At 42.3% G+C, this 25,499-nt stretch overlaps 4 protein-coding genes across 4 annotated transcripts; 1 reads left to right on the top strand and 3 right to left on the bottom strand.

Moving 5' to 3' along the window:
- Positions 1-3,968: 3,968 nt before the first annotated feature.
- LOC308324276 (histone H2B 1/2-like) lies at positions 3,969-4,429 on the top strand (the record flags this gene model as incomplete). The annotated part of the gene is made up of 1 exon (XM_080776278.1): positions 3,969-4,429. One exon carries the CDS (start codon positions 3,969-3,971, stop codon positions 4,344-4,346), a length of 378 nt encoding a protein of 125 aa, XP_080632404.1. The 3' UTR covers positions 4,347-4,429.
- Positions 4,430-5,048: 619 nt separating this feature from the next.
- Positions 5,049-5,536, bottom strand: LOC308323471 (histone H2A-like; the record flags this gene model as incomplete). The annotated part of the gene is made up of 1 exon (XM_080775200.1): positions 5,049-5,536. The coding sequence occupies exon 1, from the start codon at positions 5,430-5,432 to the stop codon at positions 5,049-5,051; it is 384 nt and encodes a 127-aa protein (XP_080631326.1). The 5' UTR covers positions 5,433-5,536.
- Positions 5,537-12,658: 7,122 nt separating this feature from the next.
- LOC308324263 (histone H2A-like) lies at positions 12,659-13,146 on the bottom strand (the record flags this gene model as incomplete). Its single annotated transcript, XM_080776265.1, has 1 exon — positions 12,659-13,146. Exon 1 carries the CDS (start codon positions 13,040-13,042, stop codon positions 12,659-12,661), a length of 384 nt encoding a protein of 127 aa, XP_080632391.1. The 5' UTR covers positions 13,043-13,146.
- Positions 13,147-20,268: 7,122 nt separating this feature from the next.
- Positions 20,269-20,756, bottom strand: LOC308324265 (histone H2A-like; the record flags this gene model as incomplete). Its single annotated transcript, XM_080776267.1, has 1 exon — positions 20,269-20,756. The coding sequence occupies exon 1, from the start codon at positions 20,650-20,652 to the stop codon at positions 20,269-20,271; it is 384 nt and encodes a 127-aa protein (XP_080632393.1). The 5' UTR covers positions 20,653-20,756.
- Positions 20,757-25,499: the final 4,743 nt, after the last annotated feature.

Genomic DNA, 25,499 nt, shown 5'->3' with positions numbered 1-25,499 from the left:
GGGAAATCACCAATCAGGAGGTGAGGGACGCAATTGTCCAGTTGAGTAAGGGTAAATCCCCAGGCCCCGATGGCCTGCCTAATGAGTTATATCTCTCCTGCGCAAACGAATTGGTGCACATGCTAACCTCTGTATATAATGATGGGATCAAGGAGGGCAAAATGCATTCATCCTTCTACCATGGTGTTATATCGCTTATATATAAAAAAGGGTCATCATATAATTTAGATAATTGGAGACATGTTACATTAATGAATGTTGATTATAAAATACTTGCAAAAATAATAGTTAATAGATTAAATACAGATTTAGAAAAGCTTGTTGAAAAAGAACAGACATGTGCTATTAAGGGAAGGTTGATGTGGGATAACTTGGGTATTTTAAGAGATATAACAAGTGGGTATACAAATGAGGGTTTCTTTATTATAAACTTGGATCAAAAAAAGGCTTTTGATTTTATATCCAGAGAGTATTTGTGGGAGGTCTTAAAAGTATACGGTTTTCACCATGATTTTATTAACCTGATCAAATTGTTGTATGCCCAGTCCACAGTTCAGGTAAATGTAAATGGAGTTTTAACTGAGACCTTTGAGATTAAGAGGGGTGTGAAACAAGGGTGCCCTTTGTCCGCGGCTCTTTATATTTTGGCTATAAATCCATTATTACATAAAATCAAGAATGATAAAAGACTCACGGGTATAAAAACTAGTGGTGGAGAGAGAGTCGTTGTTTTGGCCTACGCTGACGATATCACCATCATAATTAAAAATAAGAATGAACTAGACATTATACATGAGCACTTAGCACTCTATGAAGAGATCTCAGGTTCCAGATTAAACCATGATAAAACTGAAGGTGTCTGGTTCGGGAGGAGTGAGGCAAAGCCTAATTTAAATATAAATGACACAGAAACTATGACAGTTCTGGGGGTAAAGTTTAGCAATAATGGCAGTTATGAAAAGAACTGGGACAATAAAGATAAAGAAATAAAGGAGGACTTAGAAAAATGGGAAAACAAATCATGCTGTTATAGAACAAAGATTATAATTATTAAGACATACGTATTGGCAAAACTGTTATTTTTGGCAACTATATTTCCTCCCAAGGACCAGACACTGAAATATATAAATAAAACATTAGTTAATTTCATATGGGGAACCACTAGGGAAGTCACAAAGAGGGACTTATTATATAAAAGTAGAAATAATGGAGGCCTTGGGGCTGTGGATTTGGGACTTAAATTAAAAATTTCGTTTTGTAAAAATGTAGCAGCTGGTTTTAAAAGGAGGGCTATGTGGATAGGGGAGGCACTGAGTTGGACAAAAAAGAAGGGCCGGGCAAGAAGCTCTTTTCCGTATTTTAAAATCATGTATGGGGATTTGGTATATAATTCTGCACATTTAAATATTGACTGGACTGAGATGAATAGTAAATGTATATATGATAAAATATGTGATGATTTATATGGTGGCATTTTCCCCTACAAATACCTCAACAATATTCAGAAGCAGATATGCATAAAAAATAATAGTAGTAAAAATATCTCTGAAAAAAAGAGAGACGTAATGTGGCTGGTCTCTGTGAGGAGACTAGCTGTAAGAGCTGTCGTAAAATGGAGCTGCTTTGTGAAAACCGTGAAATGCCCAATTTTAAACTGTGGTGCGGATGAAACAATTGAACACCTGTTAGTGGACTGCCAAAGGGCCAGCTTGGTATGGGGGAAAATGCCACAAATTGCTTTTAAAATTAAGATAAATTATAATGCTGTCATGTACGGAGTTTTCGAGGAAAGGATGTCTGCCCTAGAGCAAGATTTTTATTGGACTGTGGTTTGCACTGTAGTAAACAAACTGTGGGCAACCAGGTGTGCCATGGTGATTCACCAGGAGGCCATCTCGGGGGAGGTGGTCTTCAAACAGATACAAACGGAGCTAAGGAGACAAAGAACTCTTGACGCAAAAAGGAAGAAACTGACACCATGGCACCTATTGACATTGTAAAAAAACAAACAAAAAAAAAAAAAAAAAAAAAAAAAAACACACTTGTATTGAAATGCATTGATTGATTTATTTATTTATTGATGTAACTTATGTATATATGTAATTCTGCATGAATTGTACCTGAATAATTTCTCAATAAAGTATATATAAAAAGGAAAAGGAGGAAAAGGTCTGGGAAAAGGAGGCGCTAAGCGTCATCGCAAGGTCCTTCGTGATAACATCCAGGGAATCACCAAGCCCGCTATCCGCCGTCTGGCTCGCCGTGGCGGAGTGAAGCGTATCTCCGGTCTGATCTACGAGGAGACCCGCGGTGTCCTCAAGGTGTTCCTTGAGAACGTGATCCGTGACGCCGTAACCTACACTGAGCACGCCAAGAGAAAGACCGTGACCGCCATGGATGTTGTCTATGCTCTGAAAAGACAGGGACGCACTCTGTACGGATTCGGAGGTTAATAATGCTGACTTGATCTACCAACAACCCAAAGGCTCTTTTAAGAGCCGCCCACACCTTCTTTAAAGAGTATTACCCAATGTTATACTCCATTGAGCTACCGTTAACTTGGTAGTGTATTTAATACGGTTCAATCATGTGGTAGTGCAGGATCCAGTGGTGAGACACTTGGTTGTGGAGCCTCAACCATAAAAGATTGGTTGAACAACGACTTTAGCATAAGATTAGAAGTTGAAACTCTGTAAGGCCTTTAATGAAGGAACAATGGGTGCCCCTGGAGGGGTAACGAATAGTTGGGATAGAAAATATAATAGCAGATCTACAAGCTGACAGTGCAACACATTGAAGCAGATTTATGCCTACAGGGCATTAAGGAGGAGAACAAGTACAGAGCCAGCTCAGTTCAACCGTCCAAATATAGAGGTTAAGAAGACAGTAGCCTCTGACTGAATGTAATAGTTGGAGCCACAAACTGGCAATCAAATGTTCAAGTTTATTGGGAAACATCATTGCATAAGTTCATAACTATGAATTTGGATGTTTCTTACAAGAGGACCGCTCTGTATATTAAAAATCACACCTGCATGCTCTTATCATCTAACTCATGTTGCTATGTGACAAAACAAACATTACATTATCTTTATTCTTTTAAAACAAACATTGCACTAAAAACAAACATTAATTATCCCTTCATTGTCAATACATGGCGGTTTTAAAACAAACATTATAAGATGGGATTCAAACAACTATATAAAACAACACAACAGTTTCTATTACATCTGGCAAAGCTTGTACTCTCTGGATGAATTAAATTTGCCATAAAGAACATGTTAATTAATGTAGTAGTTAATCCGGTTCCTGGTTTCAGCAGGCCGGTTTCTGTCAGGTGGGACCTGATGCCTGGACATGATACACACTCAGTTTATCATTATCTTACTTTGCAATATTCAGAATACAGTGTTTCCCTGCATAGTAGTGATGATAACCATCATCTTTAATCAACCATCATCTTTCAGGCTAGGAATTATATAAGAACACACCATGCTGCCTGAGCTCTCTATTTTGGCTTTATAAGCACAGAGGAGCAGAATTATTATCATAATAGTAACAATTAATTAACATATTATTATATTAATACTAACGCCGGGAATATTGTCATCGTCTCAATGAATGCAGATATAGATATACCTTTATAATGGGGAAATGTGGGTGTCATAGCAGCAACAGCAGTCATAAAGGAGGATCAATGCAAAATCAAAACAAAACACATTATGATAAAAAGGGGCTTTAAATTATACATTTACCATACATATTAATAATGTATAAAAGGGACAAGGGGACAATAGAACACACGAGCGGGAAAACATAATACAGAAAACGCTCTATGGTAGGATCAGCCAATCAGATTCTAGTAGTCACACGCTTCATTTGCATTGGCTCTGTATAAATAGTGGTACGAGAGCGTCCTCTTACACATTCTTCACTGCAACTGAACTGTTCTGTCGAATACAAGCACAATGCCTGAAGTAGCAAAGCCAGCACCCAAGAAGGGCTCCAAGAAGGGCGCCGTCACCAAGACTGCCACGAAGGGCGGCAAGAAGCGCAGAAAGGGAAGGAAGGAGAGCTACGCCATCTACATATACAAGGTCCTGAAGCAGGTCCACCCCGACACCGGTGTCTCTTCCAAGGCCATGGGCATCATGAACTCCTTCGTCAACGACATCTTTGAGCGCATCGCCGGTGAAGCCTCCAAACTGGCTAACTACAACAAGCGCCGCACCATCTCATCCAGGGAGATTCAGACCGCCGTTCGCCTGCTGCTCCCCGGTGAGCTGGCCAAGCACGCCGTGTCTGAAGGCACCAAGGCTGTGACCAAGTACACCAGCTCCAAGTAAACTCTTCTGTCTGCTCTAAACACAACGGTCCTTTTAAGGACCACCCATATTTTCCAAGAAAGGGTTTATCCAAATGCTATAAGCAAATGGCCATTTCAGAGCCTGTAGTTTAAACGCAAATGGCCTTTACAGACTGTCTGCTAATCCAGTTAGTCCAGGTCAGTCATCTGACGCTCCGAATAACAATGCTAACACTATGTATGTAACTTGTTAATGAAGTACTGTGCACTAATTAATAAGCAACAAAATGATTGCTGTAAATGGTGTTCAACATTATGAACTTTAAAAAGCTTGTCATGTAGATTTCATATTCGCTCCACTACACTAGCAATCATGTAAAAATACATGGCAAATTGATCAGAGTTAAATACGTATTATGCACTGCATCATCATATGTACTTGGAAGTAAAACCGATACGGTATCAAATTAGCAATATGTAAATGTCATATATACATATCAATTAATGCAAGTAAAATAAATCAATGCAATGACTAAGCAAATAGACTAGCGTGTGAGAGTATGTCTAGTTTGCAATCCCAAAGCCTGTGTAGATAAGGTTTGAAAACTAGGCTTATATAATGTATCCATATTGCTCAATAGATCACGAAAGTATTGCTTATATAAATAGAAGTGACTCTTTATATAGAAACAGTGGGTGGCTCTTAAAAGAGCCTTTTTGGAGTTTGTAACTTGAAGGAGAATTATTTCTTAGCGGCTTTCTCGGTCTTCTTGGGTAGCAGAACAGCCTGGATGTTGGGCAGCACACCGCCCTGAGCGATGGTCACTCCACCCAGCAGTTTGTTGAGCTCCTCGTCGTTGCGGACGGCCAGCTGGAGGTGACGGGGAATGATACGACTCTTCTTGTTGTCGCGGGCAGCGTTTCCAGCCAACTCCAGGATCTCAGCGGTCAGATACTCGAGGACAGCCGCCAGATAGACCGGGGCGCCGGCACCGACTCTCTGGGCATAGTTGCCTTTACGCAGCAGCCTGTGAACACGACCCACGGGGAACTGGAGCCCGGCACGGGATGAGCGGGTCTTAGCCTTCTGCCTGACTTTTCCTCCGGTTTTTCCTCGGCCACTCATTTTGATGTAGATTTAGTTTTGGAGTTGAATTTCGAAGAGATGTGCTGGACAAGAGGCGCGCGAGATCTTTTATACCTTCAACAACACAGACTGTCACAGAGAATACTACTTTCTTTATGTGCGGGTGTGCGCCCCACCAATCATAGAAACGGACGAGAGCGCGGGCTGAGTGTGTATGAGCTTCCAACCAATCAGTAGGCTAGTAGTGGCATGAAGTGCGCCTCCCAAAGAAGGAGGTTACTGACCAGAGACGGCGTCTCAGAGCCAATGAGAAAAAAAAAGCAGCCGTTTGCGCCCTTTTTGCTACAAGACAATAAATAGCTGACCTTCCAGACCGAGTCGTAAATGAGATCATGAATGAGAAGCTTCTTATTATAAACTCTAAACTGACTGTCTTTGACTTTGTCTTGTAAGTAAGCATAGCTATACACCATATTATGTGGTAGTAATAATTTGTAGGAAATAATATTACATTTAGCCTACATTTCACATGGATTCCAGACAGTACCTATATTCAAGTTCAATGCACATTTTAGTTCTTGTCCACAATCAACACTTATTTGCAGCAAAGCAACGACGAAGTTTAACCACATTAAATATGCTCTGAATATATAATATGAATTAGATGTTAATTATCTTGTTAAGATCCCTACTTATTTATACACTTGTATAAAACAAGTTTGATTTAATTTGAACTGTACATGCATCCCTGTGTTATTTTGTCACAAGTAGAAATGCTTATTTATTTATTTGCCCCCAAAAACGACCAAACATTGCTTGATTGGTATACGTGTGAATGAGGCCTTACGGCCTATTCATAGTCTGGATTTTCGGTGGTGAGGTGACCATCGCTTCGGCGGTGAGGTGACCACCGGAGCTGAAATAACGTTGAGCGGTGGTGAGTAAAAACAGAGAGAAGGGCTGGAGTGGTGGCGGTGATTTGCTCTTTACCGTGGCTTGTGACGTAATGTGTTAGTTCGGCGGTCACCCCACCACCGAAAATCCAGACTATGGTATGAGCTTTTACTCAACTGAACAATTGTATCTCTCACCTCTTGTTTGGTGATTGCCCCACCCGTAGAGTTATGGCCAACCTCCCTCAAATCAACTGAATCATGGAAAGCATGCAATTTATATTCATCAATCGTAGTTTTCTAGTACATTCTTTCACAAAGATTTCTAACAGTTTCCCTTTTCATCTTCTCATCTTCTACCATGTCAACATTTTCATTTAAAATTGCACTGCTTACTTTGGAGTTTATTTTATACATATGTATTAGACAAAGTGCATTGCTGGACGCATTTGTGTCACCCATATGTAACCCACAAATTAGGGTGTACTATATTAAATAAATAAGTAATTAAAATTGATTAATGGAGTAATTCATGACAGCAACATTGATAAACTAGAAAAAGTGCCCTTCTGAGGATAGGACTGTGTGAGATGTTTGGCAAAATGTTTAGGAGTAATATAAAAAGGTTTTTTTGTTTTAGTTCTTTGCAACAATTTTCTTCATTTTGTTGAGGAAATGCAGAGCCAGATCACTCATAGCATCTCTAAGGATAGAATTCTGGATGAGCAGGACATGTGCAGCATTTTGAACGGGCCACTCCTGAAAACTTTGGAAGACAATCTTAATTAGCCAATCAGTGTAGAACAGACTCGTCTTTGATCACATGACTACAGAGATCATGTGGATCGATTTGCGTGAGATTTGGATGAAATCTGTGCGACTAATATAAGCAATGTGTTTTGCAGAAATCGGCCTCATGGTGGCGCTATAACCGGCAGATGTGGAGGGATGCAGGGACAATGTTTTTCCATGGCCTCTAGGGAGTGAGCATACATAAGATGTATACAGATCGATGCAGTTATAGCTAAAAACAACACCGTGTGGCTGATTTGGGGAAAACATTGTGGCATGTCGTCCACGGCTAGTGGAAATGTGCTTGTATAATTTCACGGAAATTGCACACTGCGTTTGTAATTTGTGGCATTTTTTCGAAACGGACAAATCGTGTGAGCTTTGGAAGCCAATCTTAGCCAATCAGGATGGAAGATGGGAAATGTTGCCGCTCCGTGTTGATCACATGACTATGGAGATAGTGTATACCGAATTGTGTGATGTATGGATACAATGTGTACGAGTAATCTACAGAAATGTGTTTTTCCTAAATCGGCCTCATGGTGGCGCTATAACAGGCAGTTGAGGAATATTTGGGGCAGAGGTTCGTCGTTGGCATCCAGGGAGTTTGTGTGCAAAGTTTGGCATGGATCGGGCCAACGGTGCCGGAGATTAGCTCAATTTAGCTGATAACGGACGCATGGAAGGACGGACGGACGGACGGAAGGACACACACACACACACACACACACACACACACAAACACACGGACAGAGGGCAAAACGGAGTGCAAAACATACTCTCCCCCCATGCCTTCGGCCTGGTGTAGAAAAAAACCAACATGCCTTAAAGGACCACTTCACCACTTTTCAACCTATCTTCATATAATAGGTCCTCACTAAAAATCATGAAAAAATGGCGCAATGTTTTTCTACTCAGTCTGTGTCTCATAGGAGGGCTGTGGGCAGTTCAGAAACCGTCTTCCAGTGACATCATCAATGGGGAATACAAGCTAATAGAAACTGCAGGCTTTCTAGTCCTGAAAAGTTGCAATGCGAAAATGGAAGCCATCGTTCTCACGATAAAGAAAACGTTAAAAAAAAATCTGCCTCACGGGGCACGGTGGCACAGTTGGTAGTGCTGTCGCCTCACAGCTAGAAGGTCCTGGGTTCGATTCCCGCTGGGGACGCTGTGGGCACTGGCGGTGTGTTCCCTCCTCCGCGTCATCAGTGCCCATACCCGAGGCGGGGGTTGGCAAAATGGCCTTTCTGTGTGGAGTTTGCATGTTCTCCCCGTGTCCCCTAGGGTAGATACCCTCACAAAAACATGCCGTAATCCTGGTCTCTAAAACTACCTCCCCCTGGCCAGCCGGGGCGCCTGATGGAGGGGAAAGGAACTGGTCGGAATAACGTGTCCCTTCCACGCGCTACGTCCGGCCGGGGAAATTCCCCTCTGTCAGGTGAAAAGAAGCAGCTTGGACTCCTCATGCATAGAAGGAGGCATGAGGTCAGTCCGCTGCCCCCCTCAGGTTGGCAGAGGAAGTGTAGCGCCCAGGATTACATTAGACAATTGGCACTGGGTGAAAAAGAAAAAAAACTGGGTTACAAAATCGTGGGATAAAAAAAAAAAAACGGTTTCTAAACTGCCCACAGCCGTCCTATGAGACACAGACTGAGTAGAAAAAATAGTGCCATTTTATCATGATTATTAGTGAGGACCTATTATATGAAGATAGGTTGAAAAGTGGTGAAGTGGTCCTTTAAGCAGTTTAAGGGAAAGCCGATGAGGTGACTTCCCCTTTAATGACAGTGTGTGTGGAGCATACTCTAAGCCGTGGAGGCTGACTGAAGCTGCAGTGTGGAGAGAGAGAAGCAGACAACGTCAGAACAGAAAGCTGCTAAATGATTAAAAAGAAGAAATCTGTGATAAAAAAAAAAGTTTGAACAGTGACACACACTTGTGTGAAGTGTTTGGTACTTTGGTCAGACTTGCGAACCTGCTCGGTTTGTTTTGAGTTTGTGCAGACCGAGTGTTTTGGTGAGTTTAAAAACAATTAATTGATTCATTGCACTAAATGTTGCGATTGGACTTTTGCATGGAAACGTTTTGTATTATTTCATGAGTAAGAGTATATTTTGTATGTTTTGATGATAACATGCTGGTTTGTTCATGGTAAAACATGAGTAGGCTACAATTAAGCCAGCTGCTGGCAGTAATAATCAGCATTAATTTGGGTCTAGTTGTGCACAATGTTAGCTAGTGCTAATTGACCCACAGTCAGTGCCTGAAGTAATTGAGTTAGTAAGGGCCGGCCTCTGATCCTCCTCTCCTATCCAAATATATTCTGTTTTGGTCTCATTTAGTTTGGCCCCCACGGCCTGCTCATAGAGGTGAAAGTGTTCTCTGACAAAATCAAGTTCCCTCTGGGATTTTATAAAGGCAGTTATTCAGCGGGCAGCCCTGTTTCACCCCTTGCTTTATGTCAATGTAATTAGACGTCCTTCCATTTACTTTAACCGCCACCTGAGATTTTGCATACAACATTTTAATCATTTTTATGAATACCTGTGGAAACCCATATTTATCTAACATGCACACCCAATAAATATTCTCTATTTACAAAGTCAAAAGCTCTCTTTTGGTCAAAACCAACAATAAAAATGCCAGGCTCATGACGTGAATGTATCATCTCTCTGATCCTATTTAAGTTGTCCCACATCATACGTCCTTTAATGGCTGTTCTTTTTCAATTATTTCGTTTAATACTGTATTTAGTCCCATCATTATGATTTTGGTGAGTATCTTATATTCTGTATTAGTTAGTGTCTCCAATTATTTAGATATTTTTCATCACCTTTTTTAAAGATCATAGAGATGGTACCTTGATAAACACCCGTCATTAAAGGCAGAGGCCAATATATCGGCAAGTTCATTAGCAAAAACCTGATAAAATTCGGAGGGTAGGCCATCCGGGCCGGGAGACTTCCCTCGGTTTAACAAAGAAATTGCTTTTTTAACTTCCTCGCTGGTGAAATCAACCAGGAGTGTGTTATACTCTTTATTTCGTTCTATATTTAAGTATTTACATTTTAAAATGAGTTGCCTTTGTAGGCATCTCTTCCCATAATTCAACATTTGATTCAGTAATTAATCAAATTCATCTCATGTTTAACACTCTGTATAACTCTGGGTTTTTTAAGCAATTGATGTTCAGTTTCCAATTGTTTACTCTAGGGCTGTCGTGGAAACTAATAGTAGCTCTCACTGCCAGGTGGTCGGAATTAATCCAAGCCTCAGTTGTATTTAAATTAATGTCTTTTGACACATAAATTCTGTCTATACGCGTCTTGACCCTTGCGTCAAAACGTGTATAGCCAGTTGCATCCGGGTACAACACCCTAAAAGTATCTCTCATTTCAAGACATTCGCAGGTTTCCTTCAATACTTTACTTGCTCTATCATATAGGCCTAAGTTACTACGGGTTGTTGATATTCTATCTTTAAGATCTGTTATAGTATTACAATCACCAGCCAGAATGGTACATTATTGCCCTCCACACAATACTTCTCTCAACATATTAAAAAGCTGTATCTTGTCGCAGCGCTGCGGGGTTGTATACACATTAATAAGCCGCATTTTCTGTTTTCGTACAATACAGTCTAAGACAAGAAGTCGGCCTGGTATTAATTCTCGTTTCCATTGAATCGTTACATTTTTTTGTGTTAAACAAAATACCCACTCCATCCACGTGGTCCACCAATTGAAAATTCAGACCAGTATACTCTCTGACAGTATTGACATCAGCCAGTGTCTTTAGCCGCAATTCTTGTGTAAAAATAATATCAGCTCTAATATGCTTCATTACATTCAGTTTCTCCTGTCTAGTGCTTGCTTGCTGTATTCCGCTGACATTGATTGTAGCGATATTAAAATGCATGATGGCGAGTAGTGGGCCTACATATATCAGACAACACATCATCAGGGTTTAAAGGGCTTTTTCGATCCCTGGCTTTTTGACTTTTTACCATTCTTGTGTTGGTCTGTCTCGCTTGCCTTGTAAAGGAGGAAAGTTCTCTGTGGAAACCATTAATGCGGGTACGGGACCCCGCTCATCAGACTGTGATCCACACAAATATCAATTGCATCTTCAAGAGCGGTTTGACCTTCATTAATCTCCAAATCACGCAAAAATGTCGCTTATCCTGTCCTCTGTATGTCTGCATAATATCACTGCTTCCCGAGTTGCCGCTGCTCGGCTCTTTGCTTGCCGAGTCATGACTCATCACCTCGCTCCTCCTGCTGTTTCTCACCGGTACCAGTCCCCCCCCCCCCCCTCATCCCCCACGCCCAGCCACCTGCCGCTGGATCGCCTCAGTTGTTGCCTCCTCCTCCTCCTCCTCAGTGCAGACCGGGCCTGCCTCCTCCCCCGGTACCTCGTCTCCCGGGATCACCAGTAGTGCAGGCTCCGTCTGCACGGTGCGGCTCTGCTCACTGTCAGCCGACAGTGGGGTGCTGGCGTCAGCCGCTGACGTCTGGTGCGCCTCTGTAGTCCGACGATGCAGCTCTGCTGCTCCTCGGCTCGCTCTTTCCTCTCTGCTCGTGCCTTGTTACTGTAGGACTGAGAGCACTGGAAAAACGAGTGCCCCCTCTCTCCGCACTCTTTGGCTTCATGCCCCAAGTCCCACACCTCCAGCACTTCACCTCTGTGCATTCTCTGACCTGGTGCTCCGTGCTGTTGCACACAAAACACTGTGTCTGCTGCCCAGGATAGTAAATCCGCCCGTTGTCAGTGCTGCCAGTAATTTACTGTAATCGTACTGGGAAAAACTGAATCCATTCTCTTCGGATCAAATAGTAATCTCAGCAAGGCAGATGGCTTCTTGTTTAGAGTGGGTGACAATATTCTGTCTGCTCTAAACACAACGGTCCTTTTAAGGACCACCCATATTTTCCAAGAAAGGGTTTATCCAAATGCTATAAGCAAATGGCCATTTCAGAGCCTGTAGTTTAAACGCAAATGGCCTTTACAGACTGTCTGCTAATCCAGTTAGTCCAGGTCAGTCATCTGACGCTCCGAATAACAATGCTAACACTATGTATGTAACTTGTTAATGAAGTACTGTGCACTAATTAATAAGCAACAAAATGATTGCTGTAAATGGTGTTCAACATTATGAACTTTAAAAAGCTTGTCATGTAGATTTCATATTCGCTCCACTACACTAGCAATCATGTAAAAATACATGGCAAATTGATCAGAGTTAAATACGTATTATGCACTGCATCATCATATGTACTTGGAAGTAAAACCGATACGGTATCAAATTAGCAATATGTAAATGTCATATATACATATCAATTAATGCAAGTAAAATAAATCAATGCAATGACTAAGCAAATAGACTAGCGTGTGAGAGTATGTCTAGTTTGCAATCCCAAAGCCTGTGTAGATAAGGTTTGAAAACTAGGCTTATATAATGTATCCATATTGCTCAATAGATCACGAAAGTATTGCTTATATAAATAGAAGTGACTCTTTATATAGAAACAGTGGGTGGCTCTTAAAAGAGCCTTTTTGGAGTTTGTAACTTGAAGGAGAATTATTTCTTAGCGGCTTTCTCGGTCTTCTTGGGTAGCAGAACAGCCTGGATGTTGGGCAGCACACCGCCCTGAGCGATGGTCACTCCACCCAGCAGTTTGTTGAGCTCCTCGTCGTTGCGGACGGCCAGCTGGAGGTGACGGGGAATGATACGACTCTTCTTGTTGTCGCGGGCAGCGTTTCCAGCCAACTCCAGGATCTCAGCGGTCAGATACTCGAGGACAGCCGCCAGATAGACCGGGGCGCCGGCACCGACTCTCTGGGCATAGTTGCCTTTACGCAGCAGCCTGTGAACACGACCCACGGGGAACTGGAGCCCGGCACGGGATGAGCGGGTCTTAGCCTTCTGCCTGACTTTTCCTCCGGTTTTTCCTCGGCCACTCATTTTGATGTAGATTTAGTTTTGGAGTTGAATTTCGAAGAGATGTGCTGGACAAGAGGCGCGCGAGATCTTTTATACCTTCAACAACACAGACTGTCACAGAGAATACTACTTTCTTTATGTGCGGGTGTGCGCCCCACCAATCATAGAAACGGACGAGAGCGCGGGCTGAGTGTGTATGAGCTTCCAACCAATCAGTAGGCTAGTAGTGGCATGAAGTGCGCCTCCCAAAGAAGGAGGTTACTGACCAGAGACGGCGTCTCAGAGCCAATGAGAAAAAAAAAGCAGCCGTTTGCGCCCTTTTTGCTACAAGACAATAAATAGCTGACCTTCCAGACCGAGTCGTAAATGAGATCATGAATGAGAAGCTTCTTATTATAAACTCTAAACTGACTGTCTTTGACTTTGTCTTGTAAGTAAGCATAGCTATACACCATATTATGTGGTAGTAATAATTTGTAGGAAATAATATTACATTTAGCCTACATTTCACATGGATTCCAGACAGTACCTATATTCAAGTTCAATGCACATTTTAGTTCTTGTCCACAATCAACACTTATTTGCAGCAAAGCAACGACGAAGTTTAACCACATTAAATATGCTCTGAATATATAATATGAATTAGATGTTAATTATCTTGTTAAGATCCCTACTTATTTATACACTTGTATAAAACAAGTTTGATTTAATTTGAACTGTACATGCATCCCTGTGTTATTTTGTCACAAGTAGAAATGCTTATTTATTTATTTGCCCCCAAAAACGACCAAACATTGCTTGATTGGTATACGTGTGAATGAGGCCTTACGGCCTATTCATAGTCTGGATTTTCGGTGGTGAGGTGACCATCGCTTCGGCGGTGAGGTGACCACCGGAGCTGAAATAACGTTGAGCGGTGGTGAGTAAAAACAGAGAGAAGGGCTGGAGTGGTGGCGGTGATTTGCTCTTTACCGTGGCTTGTGACGTAATGTGTTAGTTCGGCGGTCACCCCACCACCGAAAATCCAGACTATGGTATGAGCTTTTACTCAACTGAACAATTGTATCTCTCACCTCTTGTTTGGTGATTGCCCCACCCGTAGAGTTATGGCCAACCTCCCTCAAATCAACTGAATCATGGAAAGCATGCAATTTATATTCATCAATCGTAGTTTTCTAGTACATTCTTTCACAAAGATTTCTAACAGTTTCCCTTTTCATCTTCTCATCTTCTACCATGTCAACATTTTCATTTAAAATTGCACTGCTTACTTTGGAGTTTATTTTATACATATGTATTAGACAAAGTGCATTGCTGGACGCATTTGTGTCACCCATATGTAACCCACAAATTAGGGTGTACTATATTAAATAAATAAGTAATTAAAATTGATTAATGGAGTAATTCATGACAGCAACATTGATAAACTAGAAAAAGTGCCCTTCTGAGGATAGGACTGTGTGAGATGTTTGGCAAAATGTTTAGGAGTAATATAAAAAGGTTTTTTTGTTTTAGTTCTTTGCAACAATTTTCTTCATTTTGTTGAGGAAATGCAGAGCCAGATCACTCATAGCATCTCTAAGGATAGAATTCTGGATGAGCAGGACATGTGCAGCATTTTGAACGGGCCACTCCTGAAAACTTTGGAAGACAATCTTAATTAGCCAATCAGTGTAGAACAGACTCGTCTTTGATCACATGACTACAGAGATCATGTGGATCGATTTGCGTGAGATTTGGATGAAATCTGTGCGACTAATATAAGCAATGTGTTTTGCAGAAATCGGCCTCATGGTGGCGCTATAACCGGCAGATGTGGAGGGATGCAGGGACAATGTTTTTCCATGGCCTCTAGGGAGTGAGCATACATAAGATGTATACAGATCGATGCAGTTATAGCTAAAAACAACACCGTGTGGCTGATTTGGGGAAAACATTGTGGCATGTCGTCCACGGCTAGTGGAAATGTGCTTGTATAATTTCACGGAAATTGCACACTGCGTTTGTAATTTGTGGCATTTTTTCGAAACGGACAAATCGTGTGAGCTTTGGAAGCCAATCTTAGCCAATCAGGATGGAAGATGGGAAATGTTGCCGCTCCGTGTTGATCACATGACTATGGAGATAGTGTATACCGAATTGTGTGATGTATGGATACAATGTGTACGAGTAATCTACAGAAATGTGTTTTTCCTAAATCGGCCTCATGGTGGCGCTATAACAGGCAGTTGAGGAATATTTGGGGCAGAGGTTCGTCGTTGGCATCCAGGGAGTTTGTGTGCAAAGTTTGGCATGGATCGGGCCAACGGTGCCGGAGATTAGCTCAATTTAGCTGATAACGGACGCATGGAAGGACGGACGGACGGACGGAAGGACACACACACACACACACACACACACACACACAAACACACGGACAGAGGGCAAAACGGAGTGCAAAACATACTCTCCCCCCATGCCTTCGGCCTGGTGTAGAAAAAAACCAACATGCCTTAAAGGACCACTTCACCACTTTTCAACCTATCTTCATATAATAGGTCCTCACTAAAAATCATGAAAAAATGGCGCAATGTTTTTCTACTCAGTCTGTGTCTCATAGGAGGGCTGTGGGCAGTTCAGAAACCGTCTTCCAGTGACATCATCAATGGGGAATACAAGCTAATAGAAACTGCAGGCTTTCTAGTCCTGAAAAGTTGCAATGCGAAAATGGAAGCCATCGTTCTCACGATAAAGAAAACGTTAAAAAAAAATCTGCCTCACGGGGCACGGTGGCACAGTTGGTAGTGCTGTCGCCTCACAGCTAGAAGGTCCTGGGTTCGATTCCCGCTGGGGACGCTGTGGGCACTGGCGGTGTGTTCCCTCCTCCGCGTCATCAGTGCCCATACCCGAGGCGGGGGTTGGCAAAATGGCCTTTCTGTGTGGAGTTTGCATGTTCTCCCCGTGTCCCCTAGGGTAGATACCCTCACAAAAACATGCCGTAATCCTGGTCTCTAAAACTACCTCCCCCTGGCCAGCCGGGGCGCCTGATGGAGGGGAAAGGAACTGGTCGGAATAACGTGTCCCTTCCACGCGCTACGTCCGGCCGGGGAAATTCCCCTCTGTCAGGTGAAAAGAAGCAGCTTGGACTCCTCATGCATAGAAGGAGGCATGAGGTCAGTCCGCTGCCCCCCTCAGGTTGGCAGAGGAAGTGTAGCGCCCAGGATTACATTAGACAATTGGCACTGGGTGAAAAAGAAAAAAAACTGGGTTACAAAATCGTGGGATAAAAAAAAAAAAACGGTTTCTAAACTGCCCACAGCCGTCCTATGAGACACAGACTGAGTAGAAAAAATAGTGCCATTTTATCATGATTATTAGTGAGGACCTATTATATGAAGATAGGTTGAAAAGTGGTGAAGTGGTCCTTTAAGCAGTTTAAGGGAAAGCCGATGAGGTGACTTCCCCTTTAATGACAGTGTGTGTGGAGCATACTCTAAGCCGTGGAGGCTGACTGAAGCTGCAGTGTGGAGAGAGAGAAGCAGACAACGTCAGAACAGAAAGCTGCTAAATGATTAAAAAGAAGAAATCTGTGATAAAAAAAAAAGTTTGAACAGTGACACACACTTGTGTGAAGTGTTTGGTACTTTGGTCAGACTTGCGAACCTGCTCGGTTTGTTTTGAGTTTGTGCAGACCGAGTGTTTTGGTGAGTTTAAAAACAATTAATTGATTCATTGCACTAAATGTTGCGATTGGACTTTTGCATGGAAACGTTTTGTATTATTTCATGAGTAAGAGTATATTTTGTATGTTTTGATGATAACATGCTGGTTTGTTCATGGTAAAACATGAGTAGGCTACAATTAAGCCAGCTGCTGGCAGTAATAATCAGCATTAATTTGGGTCTAGTTGTGCACAATGTTAGCTAGTGCTAATTGACCCACAGTCAGTGCCTGAAGTAATTGAGTTAGTAAGGGCCGGCCTCTGATCCTCCTCTCCTATCCAAATATATTCTGTTTTGGTCTCATTTAGTTTGGCCCCCACGGCCTGCTCATAGAGGTGAAAGTGTTCTCTGACAAAATCAAGTTCCCTCTGGGATTTTATAAAGGCAGTTATTCAGCGGGCAGCCCTGTTTCACCCCTTGCTTTATGTCAATGTAATTAGACGTCCTTCCATTTACTTTAACCGCCACCTGAGATTTTGCATACAACATTTTAATCATTTTTATGAATACCTGTGGAAACCCATATTTATCTAACATGCACACCCAATAAATATTCTCTATTTACAAAGTCAAAAGCTCTCTTTTGGTCAAAACCAACAATAAAAATGCCAGGCTCATGACGTGAATGTATCATCTCTCTGATCCTATTTAAGTTGTCCCACATCATACGTCCTTTAATGGCTGTTCTTTTTCAATTATTTCGTTTAATACTGTATTTAGTCCCATCATTATGATTTTGGTGAGTATCTTATATTCTGTATTAGTTAGTGTCTCCAATTATTTAGATATTTTTCATCACCTTTTTTAAAGATCATAGAGATGGTACCTTGATAAACACCCGTCATTAAAGGCAGAGGCCAATATATCGGCAAGTTCATTAGCAAAAACCTGATAAAATTCGGAGGGTAGGCCATCCGGGCCGGGAGACTTCCCTCGGTTTAACAAAGAAATTGCTTTTTTAACTTCCTCGCTGGTGAAATCAACCAGGAGTGTGTTATACTCTTTATTTCGTTCTATATTTAAGTATTTACATTTTAAAATGAGTTGCCTTTGTAGGCATCTCTTCCCATAATTCAACATTTGATTCAGTAATTAATCAAATTCATCTCATGTTTAACACTCTGTATAACTCTGGGTTTTTTAAGCAATTGATGTTCAGTTTCCAATTGTTTACTCTAGGGCTGTCGTGGAAACTAATAGTAGCTCTCACTGCCAGGTGGTCGGAATTAATCCAAGCCTCAGTTGTATTTAAATTAATGTCTTTTGACACATAAATTCTGTCTATACGCGTCTTGACCCTTGCGTCAAAACGTGTATAGCCAGTTGCATCCGGGTACAACACCCTAAAAGTATCTCTCATTTCAAGACATTCGCAGGTTTCCTTCAATACTTTACTTGCTCTATCATATAGGCCTAAGTTACTACGGGTTGTTGATATTCTATCTTTAAGATCTGTTATAGTATTACAATCACCAGCCAGAATGGTACATTATTGCCCTCCACACAATACTTCTCTCAACATATTAAAAAGCTGTATCTTGTCGCAGCGCTGCGGGGTTGTATACACATTAATAAGCCGCATTTTCTGTTTTCGTACAATACAGTCTAAGACAAGAAGTCGGCCTGGTATTAATTCTCGTTTCCATTGAATCGTTACATTTTTTTGTGTTAAACAAAATACCCACTCCATCCACGTGGTCCACCAATTGAAAATTCAGACCAGTATACTCTCTGACAGTATTGACATCAGCCAGTGTCTTTAGCCGCAATTCTTGTGTAAAAATAATATCAGCTCTAATATGCTTCATTACATTCAGTTTCTCCTGTCTAGTGCTTGCTTGCTGTATTCCGCTGACATTGATTGTAGCGATATTAAAATGCATGATGGCGAGTAGTGGGCCTACATATATCAGACAACACATCATCAGGGTTTAAAGGGCTTTTTCGATCCCTGGCTTTTTGACTTTTTACCATTCTTGTGTTGGTCTGTCTCGCTTGCCTTGTAAAGGAGGAAAGTTCTCTGTGGAAACCATTAATGCGGGTACGGGACCCCGCTCATCAGACTGTGATCCACACAAATATCAATTGCATCTTCAAGAGCGGTTTGACCTTCATTAATCTCCAAATCACGCAAAAATGTCGCTTATCCTGTCCTCTGTATGTCTGCATAATATCACTGCTTCCCGAGTTGCCGCTGCTCGGCTCTTTGCTTGCCGAGTCATGACTCATCACCTCGCTCCTCCTGCTGTTTCTCACCGGTACCAGTCCCCCCCCCCCCCCTCATCCCCCACGCCCAGCCACCTGCCGCTGGATCGCCTCAGTTGTTGCCTCCTCCTCCTCCTCCTCAGTGCAGACCGGGCCTGCCTCCTCCCCCGGTACCTCGTCTCCCGGGATCACCAGTAGTGCAGGCTCCGTCTGCACGGTGCGGCTCTGCTCACTGTCAGCCGACAGTGGGGTGCTGGCGTCAGCCGCTGACGTCTGGTGCGCCTCTGTAGTCCGACGATGCAGCTCTGCTGCTCCTCGGCTCGCTCTTTCCTCTCTGCTCGTGCCTTGTTACTGTAGGACTGAGAGCACTGGAAAAACGAGTGCCCCCTCTCTCCGCACTCTTTGGCTTCATGCCCCAAGTCCCACACCTCCAGCACTTCACCTCTGTGCATTCTCTGACCTGGTGCTCCGTGCTGTTGCACACAAAACACTGTGTCTGCTGCCCAGGATAGTAAATCCGCCCGTTGTCAGTGCTGCCAGTAATTTACTGTAATCGTACTGGGAAAAACTGAATCCATTCTCTTCGGATCAAATAGTAATCTCAGCAAGGCAGATGGCTTCTTGTTTAGAGTGGGTGACAATATTCTGTCTGCTCTAAACACAACGGTCCTTTTAAGGACCACCCATATTTTCCAAGAAAGGGTTTATCCAAATGCTATAAGCAAATGGCCATTTCAGAGCCTGTAGTTTAAACGCAAATGGCCTTTACAGACTGTCTGCTAATCCAGTTAGTCCAGGTCAGTCATCTGACGCTCCGAATAACAATGCTAACACTATGTATGTAACTTGTTAATGAAGTACTGTGCACTAATTAATAAGCAACAAAATGATTGCTGTAAATGGTGTTCAACATTATGAACTTTAAAAAGCTTGTCATGTAGATTTCATATTCGCTCCACTACACTAGCAATCATGTAAAAATACATGGCAAATTGATCAGAGTTAAATACGTATTATGCACTGCATCATCATATGTACTTGGAAGTAAAACCGATACGGTATCAAATTAGCAATATGTAAATGTCATATATACATATCAATTAATGCAAGTAAAATAAATCAATGCAATGACTAAGCAAATAGACTAGCGTGTGAGAGTATGTCTAGTTTGCAATCCCAAAGCCTGTGTAGATAAGGTTTGAAAACTAGGCTTATATAATGTATCCATATTGCTCAATAGATCACGAAAGTATTGCTTATATAAATAGAAGTGACTCTTTATATAGAAACAGTGGGTGGCTCTTAAAAGAGCCTTTTTGGAGTTTGTAACTTGAAGGAGAATTATTTCTTAGCGGCTTTCTCGGTCTTCTTGGGTAGCAGAACAGCCTGGATGTTGGGCAGCACACCGCCCTGAGCGATGGTCACTCCACCCAGCAGTTTGTTGAGCTCCTCGTCGTTGCGGACGGCCAGCTGGAGGTGACGGGGAATGATACGACTCTTCTTGTTGTCGCGGGCAGCGTTTCCAGCCAACTCCAGGATCTCAGCGGTCAGATACTCGAGGACAGCCGCCAGATAGACCGGGGCGCCGGCACCGACTCTCTGGGCATAGTTGCCTTTACGCAGCAGCCTGTGAACACGACCCACGGGGAACTGGAGCCCGGCACGGGATGAGCGGGTCTTAGCCTTCTGCCTGACTTTTCCTCCGGTTTTTCCTCGGCCACTCATTTTGATGTAGATTTAGTTTTGGAGTTGAATTTCGAAGAGATGTGCTGGACAAGAGGCGCGCGAGATCTTTTATACCTTCAACAACACAGACTGTCACAGAGAATACTACTTTCTTTATGTGCGGGTGTGCGCCCCACCAATCATAGAAACGGACGAGAGCGCGGGCTGAGTGTGTATGAGCTTCCAACCAATCAGTAGGCTAGTAGTGGCATGAAGTGCGCCTCCCAAAGAAGGAGGTTACTGACCAGAGACGGCGTCTCAGAGCCAATGAGAAAAAAAAAGCAGCCGTTTGCGCCCTTTTTGCTACAAGACAATAAATAGCTGACCTTCCAGACCGAGTCGTAAATGAGATCATGAATGAGAAGCTTCTTATTATAAACTCTAAACTGACTGTCTTTGACTTTGTCTTGTAAGTAAGCATAGCTATACACCATATTATGTGGTAGTAATAATTTGTAGGAAATAATATTACATTTAGCCTACATTTCACATGGATTCCAGACAGTACCTATATTCAAGTTCAATGCACATTTTAGTTCTTGTCCACAATCAACACTTATTTGCAGCAAAGCAACGACGAAGTTTAACCACATTAAATATGCTCTGAATATATAATATGAATTAGATGTTAATTATCTTGTTAAGATCCCTACTTATTTATACACTTGTATAAAACAAGTTTGATTTAATTTGAACTGTACATGCATCCCTGTGTTATTTTGTCACAAGTAGAAATGCTTATTTATTTATTTGCCCCCAAAAACGACCAAACATTGCTTGATTGGTATACGTGTGAATGAGGCCTTACGGCCTATTCATAGTCTGGATTTTCGGTGGTGAGGTGACCATCGCTTCGGCGGTGAGGTGACCACCGGAGCTGAAATAACGTTGAGCGGTGGTGAGTAAAAACAGAGAGAAGGGCTGGAGTGGTGGCGGTGATTTGCTCTTTACCGTGGCTTGTGACGTAATGTGTTAGTTCGGCGGTCACCCCACCACCGAAAATCCAGACTATGGTATGAGCTTTTACTCAACTGAACAATTGTATCTCTCACCTCTTGTTTGGTGATTGCCCCACCCGTAGAGTTATGGCCAACCTCCCTCAAATCAACTGAATCATGGAAAGCATGCAATTTATATTCATCAATCGTAGTTTTCTAGTACATTCTTTCACAAAGATTTCTAACAGTTTCCCTTTTCATCTTCTCATCTTCTACCATGTCAACATTTTCATTTAAAATTGCACTGCTTACTTTGGAGTTTATTTTATACATATGTATTAGACAAAGTGCATTGCTGGACGCATTTGTGTCACCCATATGTAACCCACAAATTAGGGTGTACTATATTAAATAAATAAGTAATTAAAATTGATTAATGGAGTAATTCATGACAGCAACATTGATAAACTAGAAAAAGTGCCCTTCTGAGGATAGGACTGTGTGAGATGTTTGGCAAAATGTTTAGGAGTAATATAAAAAGGTTTTTTTGTTTTAGTTCTTTGCAACAATTTTCTTCATTTTGTTGAGGAAATGCAGAGCCAGATCACTCATAGCATCTCTAAGGATAGAATTCTGGATGAGCAGGACATGTGCAGCATTTTGAACGGGCCACTCCTGAAAACTTTGGAAGACAATCTTAATTAGCCAATCAGTGTAGAACAGACTCGTCTTTGATCACATGACTACAGAGATCATGTGGATCGATTTGCGTGAGATTTGGATGAAATCTGTGCGACTAATATAAGCAATGTGTTTTGCAGAAATCGGCCTCATGGTGGCGCTATAACCGGCAGATGTGGAGGGATGCAGGGACAATGTTTTTCCATGGCCTCTAGGGAGTGAGCATACATAAGATGTATACAGATCGATGCAGTTATAGCTAAAAACAACACCGTGTGGCTGATTTGGGGAAAACATTGTGGCATGTCGTCCACGGCTAGTGGAAATGTGCTTGTATAATTTCACGGAAATTGCACACTGCGTTTGTAATTTGTGGCATTTTTTCGAAACGGACAAATCGTGTGAGCTTTGGAAGCCAATCTTAGCCAATCAGGATGGAAGATGGGAAATGTTGCCGCTCCGTGTTGATCACATGACTATGGAGATAGTGTATACCGAATTGTGTGATGTATGGATACAATGTGTACGAGTAATCTACAGAAATGTGTTTTTCCTAAATCGGCCTCATGGTGGCGCTATAACAGGCAGTTGAGGAATATTTGGGGCAGAGGTTCGTCGTTGGCATCCAGGGAGTTTGTGTGCAAAGTTTGGCATGGATCGGGCCAACGGTGCCGGAGATTAGCTCAATTTAGCTGATAACGGACGCATGGAAGGACGGACGGACGGACGGAAGGACACACACACACACACACACACACACACACACAAACACACGGACAGAGGGCAAAACGGAGTGCAAAACATACTCTCCCCCCATGCCTTCGGCCTGGTGTAGAAAAAAACCAACATGCCTTAAAGGACCACTTCACCACTTTTCAACCTATCTTCATATAATAGGTCCTCACTAAAAATCATGAAAAAATGGCGCAATGTTTTTCTACTCAGTCTGTGTCTCATAGGAGGGCTGTGGGCAGTTCAGAAACCGTCTTCCAGTGACATCATCAATGGGGAATACAAGCTAATAGAAACTGCAGGCTTTCTAGTCCTGAAAAGTTGCAATGCGAAAATGGAAGCCATCGTTCTCACGATAAAGAAAACGTTAAAAAAAAATCTGCCTCACGGGGCACGGTGGCACAGTTGGTAGTGCTGTCGCCTCACAGCTAGAAGGTCCTGGGTTCGATTCCCGCTGGGGACGCTGTGGGCACTGGCGGTGTGTTCCCTCCTCCGCGTCATCAGTGCCCATACCCGAGGCGGGGGTTGGCAAAATGGCCTTTCTGTGTGGAGTTTGCATGTTCTCCCCGTGTCCCCTAGGGTAGATACCCTCACAAAAACATGCCGTAATCCTGGTCTCTAAAACTACCTCCCCCTGGCCAGCCGGGGCGCCTGATGGAGGGGAAAGGAACTGGTCGGAATAACGTGTCCCTTCCACGCGCTACGTCCGGCCGGGGAAATTCCCCTCTGTCAGGTGAAAAGAAGCAGCTTGGACTCCTCATGCATAGAAGGAGGCATGAGGTCAGTCCGCTGCCCCCCTCAGGTTGGCAGAGGAAGTGTAGCGCCCAGGATTACATTAGACAATTGGCACTGGGTGAAAAAGAAAAAAAACTGGGTTACAAAATCGTGGGATAAAAAAAAAAAAACGGTTTCTAAACTGCCCACAGCCGTCCTATGAGACACAGACTGAGTAGAAAAAATAGTGCCATTTTATCATGATTATTAGTGAGGACCTATTATATGAAGATAGGTTGAAAAGTGGTGAAGTGGTCCTTTAAGCAGTTTAAGGGAAAGCCGATGAGGTGACTTCCCCTTTAATGACAGTGTGTGTGGAGCATACTCTAAGCCGTGGAGGCTGACTGAAGCTGCAGTGTGGAGAGAGAGAAGCAGACAACGTCAGAACAGAAAGCTGCTAAATGATTAAAAAGAAGAAATCTGTGATAAAAAAAAAAGTTTGAACAGTGACACACACTTGTGTGAAGTGTTTGGTACTTTGGTCAGACTTGCGAACCTGCTCGGTTTGTTTTGAGTTTGTGCAGACCGAGTGTTTTGGTGAGTTTAAAAACAATTAATTGATTCATTGCACTAAATGTTGCGATTGGACTTTTGCATGGAAACGTTTTGTATTATTTCATGAGTAAGAGTATATTTTGTATGTTTTGATGATAACATGCTGGTTTGTTCATGGTAAAACATGAGTAGGCTACAATTAAGCCAGCTGCTGGCAGTAATAATCAGCATTAATTTGGGTCTAGTTGTGCACAATGTTAGCTAGTGCTAATTGACCCACAGTCAGTGCCTGAAGTAATTGAGTTAGTAAGGGCCGGCCTCTGATCCTCCTCTCCTATCCAAATATATTCTGTTTTGGTCTCATTTAGTTTGGCCCCCACGGCCTGCTCATAGAGGTGAAAGTGTTCTCTGACAAAATCAAGTTCCCTCTGGGATTTTATAAAGGCAGTTATTCAGCGGGCAGCCCTGTTTCACCCCTTGCTTTATGTCAATGTAATTAGACGTCCTTCCATTTACTTTAACCGCCACCTGAGATTTTGCATACAACATTTTAATCATTTTTATGAATACCTGTGGAAACCCATATTTATCTAACATGCACACCCAATAAATATTCTCTATTTACAAAGTCAAAAGCTCTCTTTTGGTCAAAACCAACAATAAAAATGCCAGGCTCATGACGTGAATGTATCATCTCTCTGATCCTATTTAAGTTGTCCCACATCATACGTCCTTTAATGGCTGTTCTTTTTCAATTATTTCGTTTAATACTGTATTTAGTCCCATCATTATGATTTTGGTGAGTATCTTATATTCTGTATTAGTTAGTGTCTCCAATTATTTAGATATTTTTCATCACCTTTTTTAAAGATCATAGAGATGGTACCTTGATAAACACCCGTCATTAAAGGCAGAGGCCAATATATCGGCAAGTTCATTAGCAAAAACCTGATAAAATTCGGAGGGTAGGCCATCCGGGCCGGGAGACTTCCCTCGGTTTAACAAAGAAATTGCTTTTTTAACTTCCTCGCTGGTGAAATCAACCAGGAGTGTGTTATACTCTTTATTTCGTTCTATATTTAAGTATTTACATTTTAAAATGAGTTGCCTTTGTAGGCATCTCTTCCCATAATTCAACATTTGATTCAGTAATTAATCAAATTCATCTCATGTTTAACACTCTGTATAACTCTGGGTTTTTTAAGCAATTGATGTTCAGTTTCCAAT

The sequence above is a fragment of the Protomyctophum bolini genome (genome assembly GCF_963924005.1).
Source record: "Protomyctophum bolini genome assembly, chromosome: 11".
Lineage (NCBI taxonomy): Eukaryota > Metazoa > Chordata > Actinopteri > Myctophiformes > Myctophidae > Protomyctophum > Protomyctophum bolini.
This window is presented reverse-complemented; position numbering and strand designations above follow the sequence as displayed.